Consider the following 22,376-nt stretch of genomic DNA (forward strand, 5'->3'; position numbering starts at 1 on the left):
ACCTAGACTTCCAGCAATTCTCATTGGCCGAATTAACGAACAGTTAATTATCGTACAATTTTGAAGCATCTGGAATACAATATTTTCACTCTCCAATCCCTGGCGTAGAAAGTCCTTTTTACTGGGTCCACTATTGTATAATTTACTCTATCAATTGTCCTGTGTGGTTGTGCGAAAGGATCACGTGTAACATACAGAAAGATATTCAATGAAATTCCATGTGCAAGACACATTTTTTCATCATGCGAATGAGAACAACAAAGGATTGGCCTTTCTGAGGATATATTTCCCGAGTTTGTGATGATTACAGTTGAAATTTTGTTCAATCATTTCGAAATACCGCAAGTTGTTGTACGAATGCGAGAATAGTAAATGTGTATGTGTGTTTATGATCCATTGATAAGAGGACAATGTTTTGGTGAAATATTCATTTGCATTCGATGAACCCCTAGATAATCGCATGCTATACTTATGCATTAACATAAAAATATTGTGATTTGTTTTAATCGTAATTTGAATTAAGATTAGATTCTAAGAGAAAATGCATTGATAGAATGTTATGTACTGGCTGATAAGAGAACAATCACTTCAGCGCTATGATACTTTGAGCATGCGTCACACGCGTCTTTTGTATTAGTGTTAAAACATAGGACGAAAGCATTGCACATTGTATGTCCTCTTATGTATTTGCATTGATGATAAGAACATATACTGGGAGGTATCCGTCTTATCAGTTCACAATTTTCGGACAATTTTCTACTATTGATGAACAGTTTTTCCAACTCCCATCGTACCAAACGTGTACTGTTATCTTTTATCAGTAGTTTATCAGTGGTTAAACAGTAGTTACCGTACCGGTTAGTGAAAACTGGATATCTTTCTTTTCAGTATAGCTTCATTCGCAATTTTGGAAAAAATAAATTATACATAGCATCTGTGACAAACATGGAAATTATAGAGTGTTATAATATTATTTCGACATATAAGAGTTCTTGACAAAATTTGCAGTGACAATTTCTGAGCATGATGATGATTGTGTGGAAAGTGCAATGATAGTAGAATGTATTATGCGTATTACTCTACAGATGAAACGATTTCAGTGAAATTTTCGCATGGATCCGTGATTGCAGAAAAGAAATAGCTTAGATATTCTTCTTATGTACATCACAACACAAAATATGTAATTACTAATTATTTCGAGTATAACAAAGCAACACAGGCACAATGTATTCATAAACCATTTTGGATACTCTCTTCTTCCATAATATCATATTATTGGGTATGTTAAACGACCCTAGATTGCAATTCGATTACATTCAGAAAGCATTCCTTACTTTTCGACAAAAAAAATCCGGCAAAAAGAATTTGAATGCAAATGATTAACTATTGCATATTGTTCGGAAAAATGTGCTTAATTTTTTTATACAACTCAACAGTTCTTTTTTATAAAAGCAATGTATTGTGCAAGTTTTCGAGAAAGTAAGTTTTTCTCTCTTAGTGAACACATATGGTAGTATGTGAATGAATTGCAAACATTTTAAGACATAAAATAATAGTTTCATAGTACAGTCGATACAGAAATGTGTACATTGTTTGTGGATATAATGTAAACGCTCTCTATGGAGAACGACATTGGCGCGTACTTGTTATCATCCAGATTCATCATTGTTACTACCAGTTGTAGAATTTATGGTAGAGTATCATAATATTGTGCAAAGTATTATATCACTACCAATCATGTTATCAATTATTAACATAGGATTCATTTCATTTGACAATAAGTGGGACCGGTTTGTTTTTGATTACTACACGTGTATCAAACCGACGATATTAAACCAAAAAAATTTGATAGACGCTTCAGTAAAATTTACTCTATAATATTAAATGTATAACTCTGTTCACAACTTTTGCAAAAACTGTGAACTGTACAAAATAGTTTACCAGTTGTACATTTATAATTCCATTGCTGACTTTACGGGTAATACACGTTGAAAAACTGACCGATTTAAAAGATAATCTCAGAAGGCGTTTCGTGAATCGATCTCGCCTTTCACATTCGCCTTTCTTGAATCATTGAATTCAATTACAATATGTTTTATTGATATCGTCAAGATTATGGGCCTTATTCCCATATTCACTTACACTTACATCTCACTTCACTTTTTTGAACCTATTCCCGTGTCCTCCGTTCGTGAAGTGTAAAAATAAACTCCGCGCAGAAAGTGGGGTGGAAACTAGAATGTCCCTGTGTTCATTTCCGATGTTGTTTCTATGAGAAATGTCAGTTGTATTTTGTTTTGTTTATCCTCGAGTAGTGGACGAGTTGTGTCGAAAAAGGAATATGATCGGCGATCGCGATAAGCACGAGGAATCGCTCCATTTACACAAACGAGAGCGTGGTAAATGGGGGTAAATGACCTGTCTATATAGATATCCATTCGACAAGGTTTAGATTTTCTAACAAAACCAACATAGAATGTTACATTCGTGGCGGTTTTCTCAACATGAGGGCCATTAATCCCGTATCCACTTACACTTACGTTCCCACTACGCTTACATCTCACTTAATTTTGTTGTACCTGATCCCGTTTCCACCAATCGTGAAGTATAAAAATCTAAGACAAGACCAGACAATAGGGGGTCGATTTCGGACCAGTTTTTGGACCAGCTGCTGATTGGTCAATTTTAAAGGGTTGCCAATACTATTTGAAAATACACTTCGACAAAATGTATTCATGGTATGTACACTCACCCTAATTTTCATGATAAAGCATAGCAGAAAAATACAATTCGTTGTGAAATACGCAACAATTGTGCTTTACATCATCCAAATATATCCAATTCATAGGATATATGAGACGAAAACAGATGTCAGGGACGTGAAAAAATAGTCTTCAGAAACATTATCTCATTTGAAAACTTGATATTTCGAGTGGTTCGGCATCCCTGTTGGTTGCACTGGGTCGAAGAGGAAGAGTAAGAAGCCAGTTGTCACGTCTTTTTTTTTTATCCAAAATATATATTTTATTAAGGCTCATATGGCGTCAGCCTAACGGGGCCGGGAGTTCAATATTTTGACAATGTTTGCTTAGACTATGTTAGTAATATGTAACCGATTACTCGCGGTTGACTCGAGGTTAGTATTACAAGTGTTCTCATAATTGGTATGTCGCAGTCTTCGATGCTCTGTACGTGTGCCCGACACGGGATACTTCCTATTGGGATGCAGCTGACCATTAATCAGCAACGCCCCCTAGTCTGTACCCCATATCTAGCGTGGTGCGTCTTTCTCGACTCGAGGAATCCAGGATAGAATGGTCACTAGCCGGCGCAATCATCAGCTCGTGTAGAGTTGTCATGAGCGGTACAACCTTTGGCTCTTGTTGAATCATCAGTGGACTGCACAACCTTCGGCCCGTGCATCTGTAAAGAGTGTGTGTATGTATTGCCGCGACTAAGTAAAAGTTTATCGATCGGATAGGAGGGATATGAAACGGGGACACAACGAAGGAAACATCATTGAACGTTGACATCGGCGTTTCTGAGGAACAGGTATAGATGAAGCAGAAGATCAGGATCACGGCTACCTAAGATATCCCGGACGGGGATATCTGATTGTCTGCCTTGTGCTCTCAGTGCTCTAGAGAGCTGAGAGCGAGCAGCATGGAACCGGATACACGACCAGACAACATGCTCGATGTCGTGGTAGCCATCGCCACAATCACAACGTCTTGTCTTAGATAAAAATGAACTCTGCGTAGTAAGTAGAATGGAAACCAGAATGACCCTGTGTTCATTTCCAATGTTGTTTCTAAGAGAAACGTCAGTTGTATTTTGATTCGTTTATCCTCGAGTAGTGGACGAGTTGTGTCGAAAAAGAAATATGATCGGCGATTACGATGAGCACGAGGAATCGCTATGTTTACACAAACGAGAGTGTGAAGTATAAACCAGAATAAAATCGATGGATGAACTCGGTGTATTCATAATGAATTCTACCAATTGTTTACAGTTGCATGTCCGGAAAAAGGTTTTCTTCACTTCACATTGTTTTCACGTGTAGTGTATTCGGGAATAAGGCCCAAGATCTAAACAACAGATGACTGTTTAAATTTCTAAGTAGACCACTTAATCGGACCATTCGAAAATGAATCATCAAATCGAATTCCATCATTTGGAACATTACCTAGGAAATCCCGAATGCGGGAAATAAATAACCTGAGTTTTTTCCGCATTGATAACAATTTCCCATGTTGCAGCATCCAGGCCACCCTGTAGTCTGCGAGCCAGTGCAGCGATGACACAACCCATAATCGAAATCGCGGTGTCATTGGCGAATTGGGACAATATTCCACCACCGGAAAGCGGCGGGATTTCCGCATTATAAAAACACTATTATCAGAAAGTTCCGTGCATGCGGGAACCGGTATTTTTTTCTTATGTTGGTACGACCATAAGACGCATATCTGTCAGGTTTTAGTACTTTCCGATCATTGGTGTCGCACACGGCCGGAAATGTCGACAATTTGCCCGAATTGCGTTGAATTATTTGACCAAACATCAAATGAATACCTTCGAGCAAGCATCGTGCGATTTTTGTTCCCCAAATTCAAGTTTCCACTTCGTTTAACTAAGGTTCACTTCGTGCGACGAGGGAACTAAAGGCCATCCGTTCGTCGGCCTACCAAGGATGCATGGAGAATTGGGTCAAATGTTGGCACATGTGTGTTGCTTCAGATGAATCATGATCATATTTTGAAGAAGGACAAACGTGGACATTTCTCATACGGCTCCCCTAGAGTGCCACTGGATGTATGGGAAAAAAGTAACTTCCGAATTTTCAAAGCAAACTTGATTAAAAATGTTGATTCCCACGAAAAACTACCCTATGAAAAATATCAGCTCAATCGGACTTCATTTACTAGTGACGGACAACCGTCAAAGCTAGAGTTTTTTGAAAACTAAAAAATCGGGGTTTTCGATTTTTTTTGATGCCAAATGTCTTCAAATTGCATGAAACGTCGAGATGTAGTAGATGTAGTCATCTCTATTTTTTGTTGTTGCAAAAAATCGGCACTCTGGGACAGTAGTGAATATCGTTTAATGCGATTTTAAGACATTTGGCATCGATTTTTTGACGTATAACTACGTCTTTCATTAAGGGTGCCAAATCAGAAAACAGGTCACGTTTTTATGAAATAAAGTTAACGTTAATAACTATTTATGCCACGAACGTATTTTGGCGATTTACATACCAAACGAATCGGAATTTTTGTTTGATATGCTATACATTACAATTCCATGGTGTGTAAATGGTTAAAATTCATGAAAACTATAAGCGTTTCCATTTTCCCATACATTTGTTCTGTCCATTTGTGTGCTTTCACGAACAGAGCTGTCAATAACGAGCATCGAAGGGGAAATCGCAAGACTACAAGTCTCCGTGAACAAAGGAAAAGAAGAAGAACGAAGTGGAATATTTGCCTAGAGTATAAACAGTGGATCTCGCTGAGGCAAACTTTTATTCTTCGTGAGGACACCGACTGAACAACATCGTTGCTGGGCAAGCTTGACGGTGAGGAGTGGAGGAGTAGTACGAGGAAAAAGTAAAGTTTTCCAAGAGGCTTTTTGAAGGTAAGAGCCGAATGAACTAAAGAAGTTGAAAGCCTCACATGTCTTAGTTTCGGATTGAGCTGTGGACGCGACCAAATTACTGACTCGCTGATGTCTCTAGCATTGCAATAATTGCATCAAACTGACGCCATTGCATTAAGGTTCTGAGCTACACAATTGTGTGGGGAATCATCAAGCTAGGCTATCGTCAGCTCACCAAGAACATAAATGTTCTGGAATTTTGTCTGTGATTTGGTTTCGCATAACGGTAGCAAAACTCTCTCCACAAAGGATGACAGATAAGCTGATCTAGACCGGCAATATTAACAAAAAGGGCTTCTGTTGAGCGCAACGGAGATAAGTGTGTGCATATTCAATTGTTTCAAGCCATCGATATATGAATATTTGTGTGTGTACGTACGTGCGTTTTAACGTATTGTGCTGTTGCGGGTGAACATGTCGATCCGAACGTGGTGACAAGGAGGGGAGATAGCGGGAAGGAAATATTTGCGCTAGGGTAGTAGTAATGAATCTCTGCTGAGGCGAATATTCAGCCTTTTTCCTAGCAGTTGACATTGTTTGTTTTCCGTCATCATAAAGGCTTCGTTGGTGCCTTTGACATTGCATCAATGCATTGAACTGACGCTATGGTGAAGTAGGTATTAAGGTTGTGCACCAAAAAATTATTTGGGAATACCAAGTTCTTCAATAAGTTATAATAAGTTATTTATTTATTTGGGTTCGCGTGCCAGTTGCAAAACCTTCTTCAACTAGGATTGCATTTGCGCTAATCTTGATCATAATGAAGCAGTGCTACTCTTTTCTAGGTTGTTGAGATTAACAGAAAGAGTTTATTTCGTTTATTTCGTCACCAAGAAAGTAAATGTCGTTCTGGAATTTTGTATGTGATTTGGATTCGCTTGTCAGTAGCAAAACTTTCTCCACTAAGGATGATAACTGCGCTTATCTCGAGCATGTATTGTTCTGCGAGGACAAAAAATGATTCATCAAACAATAGTCGTCAAAAAATTCTACAAGAAAAAAATATTTGAGGGCGACCAAACTAGTAGAATGGTTATTTTTAAAATTTCGTAGCATTATAAAATAATATTCGCATTTATAATCAAGCGACTTGAGTTTAACTACAGCGTAGTTCTACGTCAAAAATTCGGTCGTGTCTTGGACACAACCTCCTATATTTTTTTTAAACCCCGATTTCCTTTACTCCTTGGGCGATTTTTCGATTTCCAGAAAACTGAAATTTTGAGATCTGCGACAATAGTAAATGAATGCCAATAATATTTTGCATAGGGTATTTTATCGTGCAAATCAACATTTCGCAGGGAGTTCCGTATGAAAAATCTATATGACGATTTTCATTGGCACACTAAACCATACATTTTGCCTCGTACTCCGAAAAAATGTCCCAGAATGTTCATTTTTGACCAAAAAAAATTCGAGATGACACTAGATCTCGACGTTTCATGCAATTTGAAGACATTTGGCATCAAACAAATATTCGAAACCCCTGATATCCTTTACTCCCCATTGGTTGATTTTTCGGTTTTCAAAAAAAAAAATAAAAAACTTTGACGGCTGTGCGACACTAGTAAATAAAGTCCGATTGAGCTGATATTTTGCATAGGGTAGTTTTTCGTGGGAATTAACATTTTTAATCAAGTTCGCTTTCTAATTCGAGATGGCCATTTTCATTGGCACTCTACCCTCAACCTTTGTCCACGTGGACGTTCTTAATTTTTTTTTTGAAAAAATTGATTTTCATTTGAAGCATGTTTCTATTTTCTGTTTTATGTTGACCGCATGACCGCATAGTTGACGTAGGATTACGTTACGATATTTACCGCTCTTCACTTTCTTATGAATCCCGTTTACGCTGTCTTCGGCTAGCCTCTACTAGAACTGCTTCTCAAAATTGTTCAGTCATTATGCTATGAATCCACGAAGTCATCTGTAGTGAATTATTTCACACTCGTTTGAGCGGAGCTCCCGTTGTCCCAAGATCAAAAAACAACTTCTTGGAAAATATTGAGCTGGTGCCGATTTGAAGGAAAAAATTTAAAGCATGATTTATACCGGTTTATTCCAGAATCTTTCGTCAAAAACTGTCATTATGTTTTCAATATTGAGAGAATTAAACTGTGGTTTGAATTAGTGATCTAAAGGTGCCTTATCTGGTGAGCATGGTGGTTGGAATAGCACATCCCAGCTGAACTCAAATTTTTTTTTGCCGGATTGTCAAATAGACGTGAGGTCTGACGTTACTCTGATGTAACACGACTGCCATTATATTAACTAATACTGAGCGGGTTCCTTTCCGGTTTCGGGTCCAGTTACGAGCTGTTTTTTTTTTGAATTTATCGAATGGTTGCTTGAGGAAAGCTCATAACACAAAATTCCTCTGCAACACCACTAGGCCAGTGGTCCAGGAGATGCATTTAAGTGGAAATTAGCATCTAGAGCTCGACAGTTATTCTCTAGACAAAAACTATCTTCGACAAAATTGTTACATATTGATGCATACCTAGCCTTCTCCGATAGCCGTCTACCATACCAAACGGCAAAACAATCAAATCATACGCAAAGTTTATGCGCCGAAATACACCTGGATGTGAATTTGAACGGTGCCGACGGAAACCACACCAACCAATGTTCATTGATTAACTTCACTTTCCGTAATATCTCCAAATTTGCACTGAAGTGCTTACAGCAAATAATTAACCAACACTAGATAGCAGCAAACAGTTTATTTCAACTCACATTATAGTAATTTCACATTTATATGTATATTTGTTTCACAATTTTTGCAATACACAAGATTTATCGAATTTTACATTTCCACATTTAATTTACAAATCAATACATTAATCAATTTTATTTTACAGATAACAAATATTTCTCGCACAACTGGCACAATCTTCTCGATGATATAAGCATCCTGCGATGGACCAAGTTGTAATGATCTGCTCCGCAGATCTGCAATTTTCCCGTCCACTGCTGATGTTGTTGCTCTTCCACTCAAGCACAAAATCTTATCTCCCGATTCGGTTTCGGCTGTGGTGAATATTCTCCTCTGCTTTGCGTCTGTCCTGAATTACTGCAGCGGAAGCGAGATGTCCGGTGTCTCAGTCATTGCCTCTATTACACTCACTATGGTGCTTTGTTTGCTGCTTTGTTTGATGTTGCTGTCTGGGTGAATATTATTGTTGCTTATAGGTTATTGTACGCACCAGACAGCAGCTGATTGCCTTCAGGGTTGTAGTGAAGGGTGTTCATTCAAGACGCAAGCACATATAATAGAGCGCTCATTTTCATGTTATCAAAAAAAAAGGGGGGGAATTGTCGATGAAATAAAAAATCTATCTTTCTTATATTTATAGATAGAGGTAAACGTGGCTCAACAATGTTGTAGTTCCAGTTATTTGAGACATCTTTGTAGAACAAAGTTTTTTTTTCTATCTCTTGAAATAATCGAAATAGCGGCTTTTTTTCTAAGTTGCGTTAGGGTCACCATGAAAAAAAGTGTTTGGAATTTCAAATTCTACATACAAACTGTCTTCAAAAGACTTTTAGAGCTTACTTTTACAAACATTCTGCGATGCAGAACATGTCAATATCTCACCTTCACTCAAAGTTATTGATATTACTTCCCAATAAATACGCGCTCTGCAATTGTTTATCATTCTTTCTGGGGCAAACATAAATATAGTTTATTGGCGGCATTTGAAAGAACATAGTTCACTCTACATGGTGTGTGGTTTTTAAAACTATGTTATTTTTCGTGTTTGTGTAAATTAAAATTGAAATCATGAGTTTTTGCTTAAAAAACCATCAATATCTTTGAGTAGGATTTAGATATTGACAAGTTCTGCATCGCAAAATATTGGTCTTGATAAGCTCTAAAAGTCGTACGAAGACAGTTTTGATGTTAAATTTTAAATATAAGAGTTAGAGCAAAAAACCCCACTTTTTCATGGTCACTCTAATTCAACTCAGGAAAAAACAACTTTGTTAGCAACATGAGTTTGCTTTCGTTTTTTTTATCTAGTTGAGTTGTGAACCGATTTACATTAAGCCAAATAGTTCAGATCTGCTATACATTCCTCGTTTTTGAAATTCTCGTCCGGTTTCAAGTGAAAGATGGAATTTGGCCATACTGTGCGTTCATATCTTCAAGAAAAGCTTGGAACTCATAAATAGCACATTCGTTCTTTACTAAGGTAAAAGTCAATATTAATACGAAATATGGAAAGTGAAATCGAAATTAAACTTAAAAATCACGAGCTCCATCAGCAACTGCACCGAAAATTTTCTCCAGCAATGCAACAAATTTCTGCTCAACTTTACGCGGTGCATTGATGATATCGATGCCTGTGCCTGTCGTTCCTTTCTTAGGAAAAGGCAAATCAATTCTTATTCAAAAAAAAACTAATTGATTTTATCAGAAATATCGCAACTGAATAAAATACAGTGTCAGCAGATCATACTTACAAACTTTAAATCAGATCTTATGCTACGTTCTCAAATCGTTTCGTGACAGGCTATTCGTTTGAGCCACTGCCTCCATACACTCCTTCGCAAGCTCACTATCCAATGCCAATTCTTTTGATCCAGCAGCCTTTTTTTCCCGCTACAATGTGTTTTGTGCCTCTATGCACAACACGCAAAAAGAAGCGACTTCAAGAAGACACTGAAATGGAAATAAACTCGACTGTTCTTCAATGGCGAAAGCGCATCAAAATCAACTGAATTCTCTCCAAAACATTCTCTCTCTTATGTGCTTATGTTATGTAGAAAAGTCATATTCATGTAGAAATATGTAGAAAAGTCCGTGACCGGAATAAATCGCCACAGTAAACAACTGCAACAGTAACAACCACTTAGAAAAAGTGTAGTAGGCTAGAAATGTTTGGCGCGGGAAAAACATCATGTGTATAAATGCCTCACATTTCTATTATAAATTTATTCTCTTGTTCTCGCTTTTCGAAATTTATTCTGAGGACAATGTAATGGGGACGAAGTCCCCATTTGGCGAGGATAAGGGTGGGTTTAGACTAGGGATATATTCATGTGAAGAAATATGATGAGATTTATAGAAATCGCATCAACCGTTTACACTAGCGTGAACTTCTATAATGAATATATTCATATTTTCGGTGAATTTATTCACCTGAAGTAGAACTGCATCAAACTTTAGTGATTTCTCACCAGTGAGAAATTCACAAGCGTTTACATATGCTGAATTTATTCAAGTTATATATACCTCGAATAAGTGTATCATATTTATTCTCACCCGTTTACACCTATTTTCACGTGAATAAATCCATCTATAGCTATAGATCTCCCTAATGTAAACCCGCCATAAGGAATCGAGGCGGCCCAAGCCGCCAAGATGACGTGATCCGAGTACACCGCCGACCCGTCGTCGGAAGCGGCGGTGTCTCGCACGCAAACCTGGGATCCACTGATTGCCCGGTTAGTTTGAAACATAGGATACGATCCTTTAGCAATGTCCGACCGAGCTCTAGCGAGCGTCGGACGGTATACGTCTGCCCGGGGCGTTACGTTTGTCTGGGGCGATACGTTTGCCCGGTTAATTCTTGTTTTGAAATACAATACCGCGCCACAATATTTATAGCCTACTACACTTTTTATGATTGGTGGTTTCTGTTGCAGTCGTTTTCTCCTGCGCTTTATTCCGGGAATCCATCACTCAGAAAAACAAAAAATTACCATCATTTTTCAAATCAGGCCGCGGGCCGCATAAACAAAGCTGGAGGGCCGCAGGAGCCACCACTGCACTAGACACATAACATGACTTTCTTCGGATGAAGATCGGTTTATGTCGATTGTCTAAGATTCTATCGTTGAAAATTGTTGTAAATTATTTGAATTGTCATCACCCTTCACAAATTGCAGCAAAAACACCGTTTGTTTGCGCTTATGGAGCGTGTTGCAAATTAAGATTAGCGATTTATTTAACCAAGTTTCACCAAATGCTCGGAAATGGTGGAATGGATATCTATAGTAAATTTGTTAGTTCACCTGTCGTGTACCGAGGACGTCTCGATTCTGATGACAATCAAATGGCGACATGAACTGGGCTGGGAGCTGCCATACAAATGAAACATAAATTTCTTCATTACTTGAGAATTATTCAATCAAACGAACCCTAATTTACCATGTTGAGGTTTTAGGGTGCAATAAATGTTTCTATATTGGATATACACTCCTTCCCCCCCTCTAAGGAGGAGGCTTCCATACAAATGAAATGCAAATTCCTTCATAACTCGAGAACTATTCAAGCAAATGGAGCCAAATTTGGGATGTGAGGGTTTTTGGGTACGAGAAATGTTTCTATGATGGTATGACACCCCTATCTCCTCTGAAATGGAGAGGGGGTCCCATAAAAATATTACACATATTTCAACCAAACATGACAATTGAACATTTTCGGACAACTTTGAAGGGAAATGGGAAAATTCGGAAAATTTCAATTTCCATATGCTCTTTTTTTTCTATTATAGTGACTTTCAACACATTTCGGCTGGTTCGTCACTTTTACTTCCATTTTTGGAAGAATGTCGGGAGTGAGAATTGAACTCGTGATCTCTGCGTGAGAGGTATGGATATTACCACTACGCCAGATCGCTTCCACACCCATATGCTCTGTAATTACATAGTTACAAGCGTTGTTAGTCCATTTGATGTTTGTACCAACGAAATTGATTTTTGTTCGAAAGTGGAAATGGATGTTAATGTGATAAAACGCACTCCTATATCTTCTTCTATCCATATAAATGAAAATGGATCGCCGAATGTGTTGATAAGAGCAAAACTCGAGAAAGAATTATCCGATTTCGCTATCATATTTTCTGTATCAAACATTTATTCGATGTAACGGAGAAACATGTTTTTTGCAAGTGGTTGAAAAATCGTGAACGAGAATTGTGTCTGAAAATAATCGGATATTATAATGAAAATAATCAATGAACAGTTCTGCGATTGGACCCATGATTGTAAGTTAGATAACGTGAATGTTTGGAGGTATTGATAACAAAAAAATAATTTTGGGCGGGACGAAGTTTGCCGGGTCAGCTAGTATACTATGTAAAAACTCCTATTGTTTATATCTCCTTTGTAAAATACCATTAATTAAATAACTCTGTCTTTCCAGATACTTCGTGAATTAGTGCAACAATGATCACCATTTCTGATACTGTCGTAGAGTAAAATGAAACAACAGATTTTAATCATCAACATCGATTTTGTATTATGTTTGCTTGATGTAATTTTCAACGTTGGTGGGCATGAACTAACACAGCATGGATTGAGCGATGAACATAAACGCTATCAAAGTTATAACAATCTAGACTATTTTGGAAATTATGTTATGTTTGTCGAAAAGAGTGATAATAGAAGTAGGAGGCATATGGCAAACTACATGAGCCAAAACAAATTCACCCTGAAACGTAAGAGGCATGGATTTCAACAACATCATAAAAATATGTTCTTCGTTCGCCACAATGTCAACGTAGTGAAGGAAGAACGCAACAACACCAAAACCACTCACTCTATACATTGGCCAGTGAAACGGGAAGCCGTCGTAGAAGGCGATCTGATTCTTGGTGGTCTAATGATGGTCCACTCTAGAGAGGATTCTGTTACATGTGGTCCTATCATGCCACAAGGAGGCATACAAGCATTGGAAACTATGCTTTATACGTTGGATAAAATCAACATGGATAATCTCATACCTAATGTAACTATCGGAGCACACATTTTAGACGATTGTGATAAAGATACATATGGCCTCGAAATGGCAGTTGATTTCATAAAAGGATCCATTAGTAATATAGATGATGCCACAGACTATGACAGTTGCAGCAGGGGTCACAAGAAAAAAGTGATCTCGGGGGTAGTGGGGGCCGCTTCTTCAGTAACGTCCATTCAGGTGGCAAATTTGCTACGTCTCTTCAGAATTCCGCAGGTAAGATTCTTTATTGTGAATTTGTACAAAAATTACTAGTTGAAACTATTATTACAGGTATCTTACTTTTCCACAAGCCCTGAACTGAGCAATAAACAAAGATTCGAGTACTTCTCACGAACTATTCCTTCAGATCACTATCAAGTTAAGGCAATAGTGGATATTGTACGGAAGTTAGGTTGGAGTTATATATCTATAATTTATGAGGAGAGCAATTATGGTATAAAGGTATGTTGCACCAAGATGAAAAGTATTCATCTGATTTCCTCGAGAAATTTGATTGATTATACATTTCCCCTTATTCTGCGATGCGAATGACGTGAGGTAACAGTAGTCGCGTCAATGTCACTCATTGTACTCTGCATGTCACCTTCCTTTCTTGTTTGTATTTTAGAGGCTTTAAACTTTGCAGTTCATTGCTTTTAGCTTCTATTTTATACCCAAGTCGATAACAGAAGAGGATATCGCCTTCGAAAATATAACTAGAGTTCGGCGGTGTTCACTCCAGTTGTTTTTACATCCCATCCGCCTTCCAAAATCGAGTAACACAAGTGGCTCGAGTAATCCCACGTCATTCGCCGCGTAGAACAAAAGCCATTATTTCACTCATACAATACATTATCGATATGTGGGTTCGTCTTTTTTCTGTTTATCCTACATATGTGAGGTATCTGAATTAGAGATGGATAAACCGTTCGCGAACGATACGAAAGGACTAGTTCGCCAAAAAGAGTGGACGAACGGTCATTCTTTTTTAAAGAACTGTAGTTCACCACACGAACTGATAACGAGTGATCGGTTTGCGAACGAACTGATCGAGAGAGATCTGTTTGGGAGCGAAATAAAGAGTGAACTATTTGCGAGCGAACTGATTCCGAACGAACTGTTTGCGAGTGAACTGTTTGTGAATGAACTGATCTAAAGTGAACCGTTTGGAAGGGAATGATTGAGAGTGAACTGTTTGCGAACGAACTGATTCCGAACGTACTGTTTGCGAGCGACCTGTTTGCGAATGAGTGCAGCAAACAGGAATAGAGGTGGAAAGCAGATTGCACTGGGCGCTTGTAAATAAAACTAAAAAGTATTACAAAATTGTCATTTATTTACATATAAAATGCATGTAACGCGGGGCTTATTCTGTTAATGTATACTCAATTTTGAGTTCAAAACTAAATTAAATTTTCGATTTGCATTTAGAGCTGTATATTTTCAATATTTATTTAATTCTACGTTTTCAATTTTCATATACTTCCTGTTCACCAGAAGAATTCTGGAGGAAGTTTGGGCGATTCATAAACTAGGTAAACATAAAATCCTCAAGTTGGAAAAAAAAGTTTTTGGGTTACTTTCAATCCATTATTTGGCCTATTACGTATACATATTATCGTGATTGTGCTCTATTGCAGCTTCTCCAAATACTGCGCGCGAGAGTGTCTTACCTTACCTGTCTTAAAACTATTACACAGATAAATTGAAGTGTAAAACTTTCATATTTTAATATATTTGATGGCGAATGTATTTCAATTTTGATAATCTCAAAGAATAACAGTCATGATCGAGAGTCACAAAGCTTGTAAATATACGTTAGTTTGAAAACACTATTTTCCAAGTTTTTTCAGTTTGGTAAAGCAAGTTGAGAAATTTCCAAACGTTATAGAAGATTGAAATGATTTCGTGTTAATCATATGGGGTCAACAGTTCCGATATTATCTGGAGGAATCACTCTAACTAAATTCTAAGCTAATACACAATGTGAATAATCCATCCTAAGCATCCTATATGTCTATTCAATTTTTAAACATTCTACACATATCAATATTTTTATTTATCTACGTAACACAGGCATTCGAGGAGCTAGACGATTTACTATCAAAACATGGAATATGCATAGCTATCAAAGAAAAACTGGTGAAGGATTCGGGTGTTGCTGAAAAGGTGGCATATGACAACATTGTATTGAAGTTGCTAACCAAACCGCGAGCGAAAGGTAGGTACTAGCGCACATCCTGCGGATGTCGCGTTGAACTCAAATAATGGCCCAGTATATCAAATTTAAGTATGGTTCAGCTCGCAATGTCGATCAGTCAGAAACATCCATTACGCGTGGAACTCGATTAACGATGATAATTATGTTTTTCAAAATAAAACTTAATTTTCCATTCTATCAGTACTCCTTGGGAATATACCTGCTTAGTAGATAAATGAAAAAAAAAACATTTTCATAAAACTGAAGATTCTGTTTTAGTTATTGTTTTTGCATAACATTTTAACTCGTGTGAATTTCCTCTCGTGCAGGTGTCATAATATTCGGATCGGACCAAGAAGTAGCTGAAGTTATGAGGGCAGTTCGCCGACAAAATGTTACCGGTGTATTCTCTTGGATTGGATCAGATGGTTGGAGTGCACGGAACTTGGTGTCTGATGGAAACGAAGCTGAAGTTGAAGGAACGTTATCAGTTCAACCACAAGCCAACTCGGTAATAGGATTCGAAGAATATTTTCTCAATCTATCAGTTCTCAACAACTGGAGAAATCCTTGGTTTGTTGGTGAGTGATATTCAAAATTAGATAACAATATGTGAATGTTTACTACTTCTACTTATTTTGTGTGAAAAGAATTTTGGGAAGATCACTTCCAATGTAGATACCCTGGTTCACCTCTCACACCTTATAATGTTGCTTACACAAAAACATGTTCCACTGCGGAGAAACTGTCCAGGAACAGTCTTGATTTTGAAGATCAATTACAGTTCGTGAGTGATGCTGTAATGGCATTTGGATACGCACTAAAGTAAATGGAAAAATAAATGAATTAACAATGATTCCATGATATTTATGTTCAATTTTTTTTTTCAAGAAACATGCATCAGGAACTGTGCAATGGTAGACCAGGCTTATGCAACGAAATGAATCCTACGAAAGGTGCCGAGTTATTGAAATATCTGAGAAAGGCAGATTTCATAGGTTTAAGTGGTGACCGTTTCAATTTCGATAACAATGGCGATGGACCAGCTCGTTATAATATCATTCATTTCAAGCAAGTAGAAACCGATAAATACAAATGGATCAAAGTAGGTGAATATTATCAAGGAGAACTGCGCTTGAATATAGATGGTAAGGCATTACGGTACAATGAAAAAAATATCTCTATAACTCACAATGCTTGCTGCAGATATTCAGTTTAGTATAAAGAACCCTCATCCCCCAGAATCAGTTTGTAGCATGCCCTGTGAAAGGGGACAGGCCAAAAAATATGTGGAAGGTGAAGGTTGCTGTTGGCACTGCTTTAATTGTTCGCAATATCAGGTGAGATATAATTTATAGAATTCAGTTATTAGTTATAGGACGCAGGAACTTCAGCCTGTTCACCACTGAGAAGGACCTGCGTCAGAAGTTGGAGGAGGAAAACATTGTGGGCAAAGTTCCGATGAAAATCCGATTAAGGAAGGCGTATCGCGGGACTTAGATCGCAACGATTCGTCTCTCGACGGAAGCAGCGAACTTGCTGAAGTTAGAGAGTAGAAACGTCTGCTGGGCCGTGAGTCGTTTCAGAATCGTTCCTCCTGTCCCCAAGGAACTGGAGAGACGTTTCAGGTGTTTAAATTTCGACTACCTGGCGATCCAAAATGTGCAGGAAATGCGGAATGGAGGTACACAGCGACTGCAAGATACAACCAAGGTGTATGTTCTGCGAAAAAGAGGACAGTAATGATCATATGACGGGAGGCTTCAATTGCACTGTTTACAAAGAGCAAGCCAACAGTGATGGTAATAACCCAAATTAATCTCAACCATTGGTGACACCGCACAAAACTGTTGTAACAGTCAACGACAGAAACAAACTGTGATGTCGCCATTCAAGTCATGGGTCGATATTCCATTCAGGAGGTAGTCTCGAGGTCTGGCGAGAGTTTCGTGAACTCAAAGTTCAACGGAATTTCCATTTGCAGTTGCTACGCACATCTTAGATAGACGATGGACCAGTTCCACTACATGCTGGGTGTTCTCACCGAGGAGCTCGCCGAACGAAGGCCAGTTGTTATAGAAGGGGGTTTCAATGCTTGTGAAGTAAAGTGGGGAAGCAGATGCACCATCGCGAGTAGAATTAGTTTGTTAGAAGCCCTGGCCAAGTTGGATGTGGCCCTATGCAACGAGGGAACCTCTAGTACCTTCCGCAGAGATGGTAGTGAGTCCACCATCGACCTGACTCTCTGCAGTTCGTCGTTAATAACGAAACTGAGATGGAGAGTATGCGGAGGATACACCCACAGTGACCATCAAGCCATCCGTTGTACCAAACGAAACTCCGTGGCAATACGGATAAATAGGACTTCCACCGCGCAGGTGGAAGACAAGAACCTTTGACAAGGACCTTTTCGTCGAGCACTACGCGTGGAGAGCGACGTCTTGAACATGAACGCGGATGAACTGACAGAAACGCTAGCAAAAGCATGTGAGACAATAATGCCAAGAAATAAGTAACCCAGGTATAGATTCCCAGCCTATTGGTGGAGTGAGACACTTATCATGCTTGGGGCCAACTGCCTTAGCGCCAGAAGACACTTCCAACGGACAAGCCATGGCACCAGAGAAGAGCGGAGAGTGGAATACAGTTAGGTTGGGTCCACTCTTAACACTAGAAAGACTAAAATTTTGTATATACCTAGATTGCCCAAAAGCAGTCAAAATGACTGCATTGCAAAAGAATAACTAATGTGTAAAGAAATTCGTTTTAAATAAATTTTCTATATTGTTTTATATTATTTACAGTTATAAGATAAGTTCTAAGTAAAGATAAGTAAAAAAAAATACTTGGGAATGAAATTAAACATTATTGTTTGTACATTTTCTACAAAGGAAAGTGGAAATCTTGTTATGTGTACATCTTTCGCAACATACTTTTGACATCTTTCACATATTGTTGCAGCAAAGTTGGATTTCACAAATTTTGCATTTATTAGAATGGGTTGCAATTATTCTTTCTTGCAGTTCTGTATTCGTCGGAAAGCGTTTCTGCTAATCGGGACAGGAACTCTCTCCGTTGATTAGACATATACTTTGTAAATCTGCATATGGCTTCTGAGAGAAATAATTGTTCATCAACTGTTATATTTTGGTTGATCACAAGCCTGACTATTTTCAATGAACATGTCCCATAATTCCGAAAACAAGGAAATTTTCTTTGTTTGTAGGTGTAGGTTCTATGTTCATAATTTTTCTAAAAAAATGGAACATCTTTTGTGTGTATAAATATACAAGTTTAATTTTTTATTATGCATTGTAAGTTCCACGAGCATATATGCACGTATTTCCGGTATTCCTGTTGTCCAATCGTTCTTCAAAACTCGACAGCCTCCTTCTCCTTCATCTGTGCATTTTTTAATATGTTTGATAATATTTTTATCTATTATCAACAAGAAAGATATGATTATCTAACATAATGTTCGTTTTTGCGCAGCCTGACGACCCTCTCACACCCTTGAAAGTAAATCGTAGTCTTCCAGGAATATCACCTTCGTCCAATTTTGACCACACGATACCATCGGTATCATCATCGACAATTCATGGCAATCTTTAGTGTCAGATGTTTCACTTTGAATATAATTCGCTTCATTTCCAGATGGTGTTTCAGAATTTGTTGTATCTGGTTCTATATCGGAACAATCTTCATTTTTAATTTTAGTTCTATTCCATATTCATTTCCTGAATTTATGGGTCAAAAGACATAAAATAAACAACTTGTTAGCACATGTATAGATGCATGAAGATTCTAACAACAAGGGCTACTTTAGCTTTAGAGAAATTGAGACTTATCAAATATACACCCAAATCAAGAATTTATCATGCACTTGTATGTTATCATGTAATTGAAAAATAATACAAGGCAGAACTGGTCATATAAGAAATTTACGCATTTCAATGATAAGAGTCATTAGATTATTTCAAATACCGAAGCAATCAAAATGACTGCCTCTGGGCAATAACATACATACATATAACATACAGATGTACCGGAAATGAAAGAGGGGGAAGGTAACTGCTATCATCCATAAACGCATTCAAGTGTTGTACAAAAAATCACAATATTCTGAAATACTTGTGTCATTGAATACATAGTTGTTTTTCTTATTGAAATTTAAAAGTAGTCAAAATGACTTCCTTGGGAAATCTATTGTTAAAAGAGCGATAAAGCGGAGCAAATCTAATTGCTTCGGGAAGTTATGTCGGGACGTGGACGTCAATCTATAACCGAGTGGTGATGGCGAAGCTCAGGGGCCCAACGACGCCCTCCGAAATATGTCCCGAAAAACTAAAAATTATCCTGGAAAGGTTGTTCCCGACGACCTAGCAACCCACGCCATATAGAGAGGATAAATTTGATAACACTGATCGCAGAAAGGTGTCGAACGATGAGCTAGTGTAAGTTATGAATTTCAAAACAAAGAAAGCGCTTGTCCCAAATGGAATCCCAAATGTAGCTTTAAAAGCGGCAGTCCTAGCATTCCCTGATATGTTCAGGACAGCAATTCAGAAGTGTTCATACGAATGCTACTTTCCTACAAAAACTAGTGCTTTTACCCAAACCAGACGCCTGGTGACCCTGCATCGTATTGACCCATATGCCTGCTGGACATTCTTGGGAAACTTCTGGAGAGAATCATCCTTAGCAAGCTCGTGGATCATTTCGGACTCCGAAAAGGGCGATCTACGGTAGTTCGCATAGTGGTCGAAAGAGTCAACAAAGCATCCAAACAGAAGCGCAGAGGAAACAGATACTGCGCAGTGAGAACGATCGACGTTAAGAACGCGTTTAAAAGTGCCAGCTGAGAGGCCACCGCGACTGCGCTCCACACGATGAGAGTCCCAGACTATGTGTGCAGAATACTGAGAAGCTATCTTGGCGGAGGACAGCGAGTACTATAGGAGGAGGAGAACCAAAGGAATCCGAAAACTAATGAGGGCGAAGTCGATGGTTAAATGGTAGCAGAAGTAGAGTGCGGCTCAAAACGGTAGATGGACACACAGGCTCATATCGACAATAACGGGCTGAGTTAACAGAAAACATGGAAAGGAGAGTTGCTTCCTAACGCAGTTTTTGTCTGGTCTTGGCTGCTCCAGGCAGTATCTGTACCGGTTTGGACACGCAAGATCGCCTCTTTGTTGGGAGTGTGGAGATGTGGGGGAAACTCTGTAGCACGTGGTTTTTGTATGCACCAGATTCACCGCATGGCGTGAGGGGTTGGCTAATCTTTTATTGGGATACGATCTACTTTGTGCGCCTTTCGCGCTCATGACATGCATGCATGCAAAAATACACTGTCTGGTTTTTGTATGCACCAGATTCACCGCATGGCGTGAGGGGTTGGCTAATCTTTTATTGGGATACGATCTACTTTGTGCGCCTTTCGCGCTCATGACATGCATGCATGCAAAAATACACTGTAAAGGGGTCACCCCGCACTCACCAATAGTTTCCTTTCGTGGTTGTCATCCCTTGACCAATGCCGGATGAGTCAGCGGAACCTCACCAGTGTTGTCCGGATGCCACTCCTACCAGCAGCAAATTGAGGGGTGTTGCCGCTCTCTTCCTTCTCGTGGCGGCCGCAAACGCCTACGTCTGCTACCGGTGCTCGCGTGGATTAGTTCCACTTACACAATGCGCTCCAGCGTGCACTGTTCGCCGAATTCCCCTTCCGGCTGCTTCGGCAAACACCGCGCTGCGTGCCCGTCCGGATGGCCTCTTCCAGCAGTCCAATCCACCGAATCGTTCGGCGTCACCACGTCCTCCACCGACTTGGCTGCACCGCCAAAGAAAACGATCTCAGCGACTGTTAACCATCAGTTGATGAACTTCTGAACGAAAGTATTTCCTTTGGCTCAACCTGATAATGTGATTGAAGAATTCTTTGTGTTCGTCCAGCGTGATTGGTCCTAACTGTCTTTCAGCTTTCTGTCTTCGACAATTCTTGCCGAAACGCATGCTGTATGCAAGGACACGCTGTAGTTTCCTGAAACTCGAAAACCGGTCAATCAATGTGTAATCCAACGCGTCGTTTTGCTCAGGCTCTTGATGTTTGTTAACTTTTATCATGAATATTTCAATTGGTTCTTCGTACCAAGATTCATTTGATTCTGTCAACAACTTAGGTCCAAACCACCAGAGGGAGTTCCTCGCCAGCTTTTTAGCCGAAGTTCCCCTTGAATTGGATCAGCTGGATTGTCCTGAGAGCTGACGTGATACCAATCTCTAACTGAAGACATTTCGTTGATCTTGGTAACTCTATTGGTTATAAACTGCGGACGACGTTTCCTTGGGTTTGAAATCCAGCCCAACGTAACCATAGAATCGGTCCAGTAGTAAACCCCGTTTATCTTGACTGTTAATGCTTCTCTAGCCTTAGCCATCAAATCTACTAGAAGTGTTGCCGCTCTCAATTCCAATCTAGTTATTGTAACGTTCTCATCATTGCCTTTTCACTACTTGGAGTGATACGAGATTTCGCACAAAGAAGTGTCACTTGTACTCCACTTTCTGAAACGGTTCTTACGTAGATTGCTGCACCATACGCGCTCTTAGCCGCATCCGAAAAACCGTGTAATTCAATTATGTTCCCTGTTCGCGTTACGTGTCATGGAAAAGTGATTCTTTGTATTTCCGTTACTTGGTCACAGAACCATCTCCATTTGGCAGCTGTTTGTTCTGGTAACGTGTCATCCAAGTCTAATTTATCAGCCCATATGCTTTGCATTATTA

At 38.9% G+C, this 22,376-nt stretch overlaps 1 protein-coding gene across 5 annotated transcripts in view; it reads left to right on the plus strand.

The window, feature by feature from the left end:
* Window positions 1-250: 250 nt before the first annotated feature.
* Window positions 251-22,376, plus strand: part of LOC129764736 (metabotropic glutamate receptor 8-like) — a 68,937-nt gene continuing 46,811 nt past the window's right edge. Inside the window, exons 1-8 of one of the 5 annotated variants that reach the window (XM_055764169.1) lie at window positions 251-376; window positions 12,809-13,621; window positions 13,679-13,849; window positions 15,464-15,608; window positions 15,917-16,168; window positions 16,238-16,412; window positions 16,479-16,735; window positions 16,794-16,927. In XM_055764169.1, coding sequence (XP_055620144.1) covers window positions 12,866-13,621; window positions 13,679-13,849; window positions 15,464-15,608; window positions 15,917-16,168; window positions 16,238-16,412; window positions 16,479-16,735; window positions 16,794-16,927 — 1,890 coding nt within the window. In that variant the 5' untranslated portion in view covers window positions 251-376; window positions 12,809-12,865. Of the gene's footprint in view, window positions 377-674; window positions 858-5,325; window positions 5,635-12,447; window positions 12,651-12,808; window positions 13,622-13,678; window positions 13,850-15,463; window positions 15,609-15,916; window positions 16,169-16,237; window positions 16,413-16,478; window positions 16,736-16,793; window positions 16,928-22,376 lie in introns of those variants that run through there. The other 4 variants (XM_055764172.1, XM_055764168.1, XM_055764171.1 and 1 more) reach the window with 4 other exon arrangements.

The sequence above is a fragment of the Toxorhynchites rutilus genome, chromosome 2 (genome assembly GCF_029784135.1).
Source record: "Toxorhynchites rutilus septentrionalis strain SRP chromosome 2, ASM2978413v1, whole genome shotgun sequence".
In the NCBI taxonomy this organism is placed as follows: domain Eukaryota; kingdom Metazoa; phylum Arthropoda; class Insecta; order Diptera; family Culicidae; genus Toxorhynchites; species Toxorhynchites rutilus.